General features: G+C 36.0%; 2 protein-coding genes across 3 annotated transcripts; one reads left to right on the top strand and one right to left on the bottom strand.

Moving 5' to 3' along the window:
- Nucleotides 1–413: 413 nt before the first annotated feature.
- Nucleotides 414–8,763, top strand: LOC129288132 (IAA-amino acid hydrolase ILR1-like 4). Of its 2 annotated transcripts, XM_054924530.1 has the most exons (6): nucleotides 414–1,052; nucleotides 1,433–1,558; nucleotides 2,363–2,677; nucleotides 4,825–4,953; nucleotides 5,574–5,958; nucleotides 8,045–8,763. In XM_054924530.1, the coding sequence occupies exons 1-6, from the start codon at nucleotides 690–692 to the stop codon at nucleotides 8,050–8,052; spliced, it is 1,326 nt and encodes a 441-aa protein (XP_054780505.1). In that variant the 5' UTR covers nucleotides 414–689; the 3' UTR covers nucleotides 8,053–8,763. The 2 variants fall into 2 exon arrangements, with proteins under 2 accessions (XP_054780505.1, XP_054780503.1); XM_054924528.1 differs by lacking the exon at nucleotides 8,045–8,763 and having other exon boundaries at nucleotides 416–1,052; nucleotides 5,574–6,287.
- On the bottom strand, nucleotides 6,664–8,682 carry LOC129288133 (glycosyltransferase BC10-like). Its single transcript, XM_054924531.1, has 2 exons — nucleotides 8,049–8,682; nucleotides 6,664–7,403 (listed from the first exon to the last, which is right to left on the bottom strand). Exons 1-2 carry the CDS (start codon nucleotides 8,595–8,597, stop codon nucleotides 6,762–6,764), a joined length of 1,191 nt encoding a protein of 396 aa, XP_054780506.1. The 5' UTR covers nucleotides 8,598–8,682; the 3' UTR covers nucleotides 6,664–6,761.
- Nucleotides 8,764–9,723: the final 960 nt, after the last annotated feature.

Raw genomic sequence — 9,723 nt, 5'->3', positions numbered from 1 at the left:
TTGGTACACTTGAAAATCAGCCAAAAAGAAAACCAACATGGGATCGGTCAGAATCATTTCCTTATTTTTTAAAAAAATTCAAGAGCCTACAACGATGTTATTTCATGTTTTTATTTGTTTTTTAGGTGATTTTTTTGTTATGAGTGTTATATAAATAGGCATGTATTATCTTAAGTTATTTCTTTTTCATATGCATTATTTAAAAAGTATTAAGATAGGGTTGCGTGAATGTCATATCATGAATGTCTTAATGGGGGGCCGGTTATGACAGAAGTGACAACTCGATGCAAAGTTGCAAATATCCAAAGTTAGATGAGATTTCGGCCAAAGTAATTTTCATTTTCCAAACTAAGACTGAATTAGTGAAGAAATAATAATACGTGATGAATCAAAACAAGAAGACTTGGTGGCCGGTTATGAGCGTAAACCAGAACGAAACTGACTTGGGAAAACGTGATGAAATGGAAGTTTATCACGTGTTGCGCTTGGCGCTCCATTCATCATTTTGCTCCCAAACTCAGACCACAATATTTTATGTTATATAGCAGACGCCTCTTTTCAAATCCCTGTTGGTCAACTTCAACTCTCATTACTCACTCTGGTAACTTTTATGATCTATACTTTTCTGATTCATCTGATTTTTCTTGCTTGAATATCTTCAATCCAATCTCCTACCCCTCAAAGGAATCATGGGTTTCTTCAATTGGGTCTGCTTGATCATCGTGTTTCATCTCTTTGCTGCAACACTCGTCTTATCAGATTTCTCCTTGAGTTCAGGCCATCCATTATCAGCAATTCCCATTGATTTTTTAGAATTTGCCAAAAAGCCAGAGGTTTTTGATTGGATGATTGAAATTCGAAGGAAGATTCATGAGAACCCTGAACTGGGTTATGAAGAATTTAAGACCAGTGAGCTGATAAGAGAGAAATTGGATAAATTGGGCATCTCTTATAAATACCCAGTTGCTGTTACTGGCGTTATTGGCTTCATAGGTACCGGTCGGCCTCCTTTTGTTGCATTAAGAGCCGATATGGATGCTCTTGCTATGCAGGTCTATATGAATTTCACTCTTTTTTCCTCCTTTTTTTCTTTGCATGAATTGATCCTTACATGGTTTTGGAATTGTGGCACTTTTAAAGGGATTTTCCTGTACTCAAACTTTCGTTATTGCTCCCCTCCCTTTCTGGGTCTGGATTCTCTTGCTATGCAGAATGCTAGACCTTTTTTTTATATTTTAGTGAATGTATGCTTGTTTGGTGTTGGAATTGTGGTATCTTTATAAGTTTGGTCTTGGGCCGAGATTTGAAGTGACATGCATTTTGCTAGTCAATTTTTTCATAATAGCACCTCCTTTCTTCCTAATTTCTGGATCCATCTTTCCTATAGGACACTGTGTACTTTATATTTTATTTTTGGTTTTATTAACTTTAGGAAATGGTGGAGTGGGAGCACAAAAGTAAAGTACCTGGAAAGATGCATGCTTGTGGACACGATGCTCATGTTGCTATGCTTCTTGGTGCTGCAAAGATCCTCAAAGAGCAAGAAAAAGAGATAAAAGTATGCTTCTTTATGTTATCTTTTTATTTCTAACACCCCCCCACACCAAAAAAAAAAAAAAGTTAAGATAATCCTTTAAATTCTGAAGCACAATGTTAAGACACGGTGCTCATGTTGTTTTGCTTCTTGGTGCTGCAAAGATCCTCAAAGAGCATGAAAAAGAGATAAAAGTATGCTTCTTTATGTTATCTCTTTATTTCTAAACCCACCCCCCCATTTTTTTTTTGAAAGATAATCCTTTAAATTCTGAAGCACAATGTTTGATAAATCAGCCATGATGAAAACTAAACTGTAGATTTGTAAACAATACAAGCAATTATATAACATGAGCTACTTTCACATGATTAAAGTTGAACCCATGATCTGCTAATTTTTTTAGTGGCATAATGCTTTTCAGATTGGATTTTAGAATGTGGCCATGTGAAGTCACTACTCTTTTTTTTTTTTTTTTTAACCTTTTCTTGTAATCAAGAAATTTGGTCCTCCTGGTGCTTTTGTGTGTGCATGTTTTTTGATTTTTAGTTTGAATCATGTCCCACACTTTGCCAACCCTTTGTTTTAACGTTATTCTATCATCTGGCAGACAGCTTATAAATGGTAAACGATGTTGCTGTGATTGCTAAATTCTAACACATAATATGCAAGGGGGGATGGAGAATATAGAAGGAAAAGTTGACTTCCCAATGATTCAACTATTTTGGGACAGTCGCTCATGCCTACTATGTGTTCTGAACTTACTAATTCTGTTATTTTCTTTCTCTCATGGATTTCTGATATCATTTATTCTATTTGTTGTTTGAATAGGGAACTGTTGTTCTTGTTTTCCAACCAGCAGAGGAAGGAGGTGGAGGGGCTGAGAAAGTTTTAAATGCTGGGGCTTTAGAAAATGTTGCTGCTATCTTTGGATTGCATATCACACGTACATTATCTATTGGCGAAGTGGCCTCTAGGCCTGGTCCCTTTTTGGCAGGAAGTGGCTTCTTCGAAGCAGTAATTAGTGGAAAGGGAGGCCATGCAGCCATTCCCCAACATACAATTGACCCGATATTGGCTGCTTCTAATGTTATTGTTAGCTTGCAACATCTTGTTTCTCGCGAAGCTGATCCTCTGGACTCTCAGGTAAATCTGTTTTACTTCATTTTCCTTGTCACTGCCCACTCATTTATGCTGTTCTTTTTTCTACACATTACTTATGCTATGTCCACACTTCATGAGGAATAAAGGAAACTAAAAGCAAAGTTTTAGCTAGTAATAACAGATGTTAGGTCAGCAATGTAGCGTCGTAGAAATTTAAGGCTCCCCTAGCTTTCACTCACCTTTTTTGGGTCAACATAACTCCTTTTTCCATAAACACAAGCGTCTGAAGTTTTTTTTAATGATTAAAATATACCATAATAGTATCTGTTCATCCTTTTGGTCATGTTAAGACCCTGGGACTTAGGCCTGTCTCCCTAGTATCAAGCAATTATATTCAATCACATGCAATGTGGAATCTTTATGGACATTCTACTTATGCTATTACTGACTAGAGATTTCTCATGAGAAGGTGATCATCTGTATGAGAAGCACGCAATATCATGAAAGTCGTTATAAATTGGAAGTTAAACTATCAAAATGGTTAAGGAGTCTGCATTGGTGAAGGAGCAGCTTGAATGAGAATTAAGATGGGTTCAGTTATTTCAATCAATGGTTCAGTTATTTCAATCAATCTTGACCAGTTCATAAAAAGTCTCCAATTATAACTTCTCTTTCTTGAAATTTTAGGCCTCATTTGGTATGATGGAAGAATTTTTAATGGAACTGAAATTGGAATTGGAATCGGAATCGGAATCGAAATTGAAATAGAATTGAATTTTAAAAGTGTGTTTGGTATGAAGATGGAATCCTGATTTAATTTTAATATATATATATGTATTTAAAATATGAAAAGACTAAAATATCCTTTTAAAAAAATCATCTCTCTCATGTTCGTCTCTCCCCTTGGCCATTGTCACTGTATGAAGATCTCTGTAACTTTTAGAAATATGGGTTGAACCAGAAAAAATTTGGAGCATATTCATAACCCACAAAATCCCCACGAGAGCACCGTCGAACTTGATTCCATGGCTGGGCAACCTCCATGCTATCATCCCACCAGGTTACCTTTTGTATTTTTTGTTTTTGTAAATCACATGTCCTTTAGCTAGTTCATCACGGCATCAAAAGCGGCAATGATGATTGGAGTTTAACAATGAAGTTGAAGGCAAGTAGTTGGAGGTGGTTGAAGGTGAAGCAAATGATGATAGATCCGGTGGAGGAGACAGAGAGTGATGAGGGTAGAAGTGGCTTTAAATTTTAATTCCAGAAAATCGAACGGATTCCATAGAGCCTGAGATGGAATTGGATTTTGCATATTTTGCTGGAATTGGGATTCCAATGAATCCAAAATCTATAATACCAGACAAACTTACATCAAGAATCTATTTATGATTCCATTTCCAGACTTAGAATTCCATCATACCAAACAGGGCCTTAGGACTAACAATAAAAAGAATTTGCTGCAGTTGATGAGTTTGAACTTGATTCTAACAAGTCTTATCGCTAAGTGAATTTTAGCATTGTCTGAGATTTGGGTGCTGTCTGCGCGATACCAAAATTTATAGTACTATCATAGTAAATTTTTGTCTGCTTTCTTTGGTAACTTATTTGAGATTTTGCATGATAGAGATAGTCTAATATAACTTTAGTTACAATAACTGTGTCAATTGATTTGCTAAGGACGGTGGTACTTTTTAAGCAACAAACACTGGGTGGTTGACTGCAAACATACTCTGGAGTTGAAGACCCGTTCAATAGTTTCCAGTCAGAGCATTCAGCATAACCTTATAAGTATCTGGTTTATGCGGGATGGGAAAATATGTAAATCTGAGACCAGCCAGGGCAAAGCTATGTGGATGCTTGTCAGTGAAATATATATGAGAAGGAATAACAGAATCATGAGTCCTACCTTTTGACCGTAAATTGATACTCCTCCAATATTGGCATCTATTCCTTTTCAACAACGAAGGGAAAATAATTGATGCCATGATGGGATCTAGACCTAGAAGACTTTAGTTCTCTGCATCCAAGAGCATGTGTTAGTTAGCATCCACCAACATTCATGTGTGATGTGTCTGTGTCTTGTAAGTGCTGATTATTGAAATTCAAGGAAAGGCTTGTTTCCCTGGAGGACTTTCCTTTTAACATTGCAAAACCCTGCCATTTTGACTAAAAAAATATTCTCATAGGTTGTGACGGTAGCAAAATTTCAAGGAGGTGGTGCATTCAATGTTATTCCAGATTCAGTCACAATTGGGGGAACCTTCCGAGCTTTTTCAAAAGAAAGTTTCATGCAACTGAGACAGCGGATTGAGCAGGTGTGTCCATTACAATATTAGATCCATTTATGAGCACAAACAAAGTTAAGCTAGTGACCTCAATTTTTGTACTGGCATAATCAAATCACATTATATATTTGGTTTTCTTTATTATGATTGATGAATTTGATTAACTTGATTACAAGCTTCTAGGAAAATTATAATGCTTTTAAACCTTGGTAAGAAACACTGAAATAAAATTGCTATATGTAATATTTTGTAAAACCAAAAGAGTTTACAAATTTATCCTAAATTAATGATAACATATATCATGAATAACTGGTTAATTTCCTACACATAACTCAACTTGAACATTTAGAGATGAAAAACACCGATTGCACATGGGTAGAATTATTTATAAGCTAATGCAAATGATAACCATGATATGAAGCACCATCCAAGCATCATGCTTCTTTTCATATTCTTTGTTGTATGATTCTTTAACCAAAGTAACTATGACTAGATTATGGATCAGACAGTCTTAGGAGATTTCTTTTCGGGATTTTTCTTCATTCCTTCCACAACCGCTATCCTAAAACTTAGAAAACAACTGAAAACCTATTGTTGTGTCATTTTTCTATGCAATCCTATTAAAAGCCTAGGTTGATGCACATATGCAGGTTATTACTGGGCAGGCTGCCGTGCAGAGGTGCAATGCAACAGTTAGCTTTCTTGATAAAGAGAAATCCTTCTTCCCTCCAACTGTTAACGATGGTGACCTGCACAAGCATTTTCAACAAGTAGCTGGGGATTTGCTCGGGATTAATAAAGTTAAAGAAATGCAACCATTGATGGGATCTGAGGACTTCGCATTCTATCAAGAGAGTCTACCTGGTTACTTCTTCTTTCTTGGAATGGAAGACACTTCAATTGAACAGCTTGAATCAGCACATTCACCCCGTTTCAAAGTCAATGAAGATGCACTTCCTTATGGAGCTGCACTTCATGCGTCGTTAGCAGCTAGTTATCTTCTAAAGTTACAGCAGAATGTGCCTGTGGTAGAAGGTAATTATCATGATGAATTATAAGTCTAGTAATCACTAAAAGCCAGTGTTGGATTGTTTCTTGGAGGAATGAGGCAATGATTTGGCTTGTTTCACAGTTAAGTTGTAAAGCATTTAAATCCAAATCACCTTCATTGGTGCTTGCATAAAAATCATTACGTTGAATCCCAATTTTCTCTCAGCAATGTTTATTTGTTTGCATCTTTCTTCTAGTGAGGTGTCTTTACTATTCCAAATTCACCTGTTCATTTGTCTGGTAAATGACCCTCTCATTATCGAAGTCTGTAATCATGATATTATCATTATAATGGTCTTTGTTATTGTCTTCAACTTCAATATCATCTATCTATTGAAGATTTTATCGCTGGCTTTGAACTGGGCCCCCTCCCTCTCTTCAAATAACTGTACATAGTCAGATGCAGACAGCAGGAGAAGAATGGATTAAATTAGGGTTGTGTGTTGCGTCATAACTGTATGTTTCAGCTTTAACAAAAAGGGGGGCTGCAGTTTATTCGGTTGTTGTCTATCATGTATTAAATTTGGCTGGCTAGAAATTCGATAAATCATTAATATGTATCTATTTATAAACTATAGTTTATGTCCAATATCCTGTACAACCAACTCAATTTCTGCAACCTAGGGGGAAAAATCACTTGTGACTAAGATGTAAACCTAAAGAGAAAAAAAAAATCTTTGGTAGACTTGATTTACCAAAGGTAGGCTTTTCAAATCAATCATGCACAGACATTTACAAAGTTTCTTTTCATTATTAATTTGATCTCTCTCTATAGTGGATTGGGTCTTTCAAATTCCCAGAGCTTTAGATGCTATATCTAAAATAGCATTAATAGCATCAGGTGCAAACTTTCTTGCAAATAAGAAACAAAGGGAAGATGGCTGGCCATTGTAGGAGCAAGTATGCTGCTGCAGTATCTTCCTGAAGAACTCCTCTTCAATGTCCTGCTTTACGAAGGTTACTGGATGGGCCCCACCTCTGGACCAGTCAACATATGTAAGGCTTCTGTTGGCCAAAAGATGAGGAGTATTGATGGTAAGCATGGTCTGAAAATAGTGCTCATCCACATAACAAGTATGTGGTTTGCAGAAATCTCTGAACTTGGGATAGTAATCTCTGTCTTGCACAATTCTAACTGCAAGTTCCCTGTTAACTTCAAACCACTGAGGCCCTTTTCTCCAGTCCTCGAGATTGATTAGAGGAGCCATGTGTTCATTATAGCGTCCTCTTCCATAGGGTCCTGGTTCATCAAATGAACCCATGAAACTGTGTTGTGACTGTGATACGTAGTTGTAGACAGTAGTGAAGTTTTGGATAGGGATGCAAGACTCAGACAATAGGATGAAGTATTCATTGGATAGATCAAGCATTGCATTGGCTAGAAGTCTTCTTTCTGAATCACACATGCTCATGGTTCCCCATTCTGTTGGCTGTAAATGAGAATATAGATATAATGCCTTAGTAGTGTAATGATGAAGGTATTATCAAGCATAATCTAGTAATGAACTGAATAATATATTGAAATCTTGAGGACAATGGTTATCAAAAAGCTATATAAATAAAAAACCACTAATCAGTTGATAGTGTCTTTGGTAAGTGTCATATGAGTCTTTGACATCCCACGAACTTTTTTCTTCTTCTGTAGATAGAAGCAGGATTTATCGCAAGAACAAACCTTTTAGATCCACACATATCGAATATTTTTTCTGAATTTCCTTCTGAGGGGATCATAAAGAAATGTGTGGACTTTAATTTAGATCAGCTCTTGAATCATATGTGACAGACACATTGGTGAGATTGTATTGCTGTGTTAGTGTTCACGAAAACGCATTTAACATGATACGTTGAATTTGGGATTCCTAGAGAAAATTGAGACTTACGAGTAGGTCTTCTTGGAGCTTATTCTATTCTTGCTATCTCCACAGGAGATGGTTTATGGAAACAGAGAAACATATAGCATGAAAACTAAAAACTAGCATGCCTAATGAAAAAAAATCACAAATGCTGCTTTTTTTTGTTAAAAATGAACAAGCAGCATAATGCTAGAAATCTAAACACCAGAATATATCAGGTACCTGACTTGGGATCTGTCTCCTGTAAAAAGCTGAAGAAGGTGAGAACTCATCATTGTAAGAAGGTGGTGAATGGACATAGATTGAATAGAGATCTTCATGGCCTTTGAAGAACCTTTCCCATATAGTTGCCAAAGGCAAGGGTCCTTTAGTCAAGAACATGAAGGCAATTCTAGGGACTCTGTGATAAGGGTAGTCCTTAATTGCTGGCACAAAAGTAGCCCTCCAAAACAACTCTGTATCATTCATGCTGTGCAGTAAACTTGGAGGAGGTCTGATCCAACTCTCCACACTGGCTTTTTCCTTGAAGCAAGGCTTGTAGCAGCTAGAGGATTGTATTAGAGGCATCATGAGGTTCTTGTTGTGAATTCCAAAGTGACGAATCATGTACATGCTCACCATTGAAGCACAGAGTCCGAAGATCAAGAACACTAAGAAGAACTGAAGAAGTCTCAGAGGGAAAGACCTGCTGGGTTGTGCTGTTCTGAATGGGGTAGGAGCCTCCTTCGTCTCCTTCCCTTCCTCCAAGGCCGTCGTCACCACCCTCTGCATGCATGCATGCCAGAATCATCTCAAATGTTTAATTTCGTCAAGACCTATGTAAAATCAGCAAAATACGTTCTGATATACATAAATAGATAGATAGATGTCATGATCATATGTTGTATATATTTTGTATGTTGTGTTTAAGGATGAAAAAGACCTCATGTGCATTTCACTGGTATTGATTTCAAATGTTCTGTGTTTATGTGTTTGGAAGAGATAATAACGCCAACAAGATACGACGTGTTTGGGATTTATATTTCATGGTTACACCTATGCTCTGTTTTCTCTTTATTTTTTCTCAGTGTACTTTACACATTCTGATCTAGATTGTATTTAGCACAGATTGGCTTAAATCCACTTTGAAATATATGAAAAAAAAACAAAGTTTTATAAGAGAAAACTCCATGCAATAATAAAAAGAATGATGAAAAGGGGAGTGAAAGGAGAATTCTGAGGACAACAATGCATAAGATCAAAAGAATGCACACAGTATTAAAAAAGAAAAAAAAAAGGATAAGAAAAGAAAGAATATATCCAATAATGAGAAAAATGCCTTGCATCGTTCAAAAAGCAAAAAGGAATGGAATTGAAGGAAGATATACATCGTGCCTCATCGATAATGTTAGTAATTTTTGCTTTAAAAAAAAAAAAAGTCTTTTACCATATGATCAGTTGTTTGTGCATGCAGATGATGTTCGTAGCTGTACTTTGTATTGAAACCTCAGACTGATTATAGAAAGTAGGAACATTCAGAAAAGAAAGAAGAAGAAAACATCAACGTTAAATGATTTTGTGTGTCGTTTCTGGTTGAGATCCAAGATTGCTTTGCACAGAGAGCGTTTTTGTGTTTTTTTTTTTGTTTAACTCCCTCTTATTTATTTTTGCTCAATCATTGTTAATTATTTCCTTAATTTTCTATTATATTATATTTTTCCGAGGACAAAGAAATTGAAGTAAGCTCTTTTTTAAGTCTCTCAAACTTTCCTACGATTTCGTAGTTTCGGATATTGGGTTTCATACACAAGTAGCAAATATAGAAATTTTTTTGGCCAAGCAAATATATAATTTTGAATGTAGATATATTTATATTGGATTATTTATTATAATATTAGATGAATATTTTGCTTAAAGA

The sequence above is a fragment of the Prosopis cineraria genome, unplaced genomic scaffold, assembly GCF_029017545.1.
Source record: "Prosopis cineraria cultivar Desert tree isolate PC_DT_omini unplaced genomic scaffold, ASM2901754v1 PC12, whole genome shotgun sequence".
Taxonomy (NCBI): Eukaryota; Viridiplantae; Streptophyta; class Magnoliopsida; order Fabales; family Fabaceae; genus Prosopis; species Prosopis cineraria.
This window is presented reverse-complemented; position numbering and strand designations above follow the sequence as displayed.

Excerpts from the sequence above, each read along its gene's own strand:
- LOC129288132 (XM_054924528.1), top strand. The coding sequence starts at position 690 with ATGGGTTTCTTCAATTGGGTCTGCTTGATCATCGTGTTTCATCTCTTT. Across the intron at positions 1,053-1,432 it reads TGGATGCTCTTGCTATGCAG|GAAATGGTGGAGTGGGAGCA; the intron begins GTCTATATGAAT and ends TATTAACTTTAG. Across the intron at positions 4,954-5,573 it reads TGAGACAGCGGATTGAGCAG|GTTATTACTGGGCAGGCTGC; the intron begins GTGTGTCCATTA and ends GCACATATGCAG.
- LOC129288133 (XM_054924531.1), bottom strand. The coding sequence starts at position 8,597 with ATGCAGAGGGTGGTGACGACGGCCTTGGAGGAAGGGAAGGAGACGAAG. Across the intron at positions 7,404-8,048 it reads GGAGACAGATCCCAAGTCAG|CCAACAGAATGGGGAACCAT; the intron begins GTACCTGATATA and ends TCTCATTTACAG.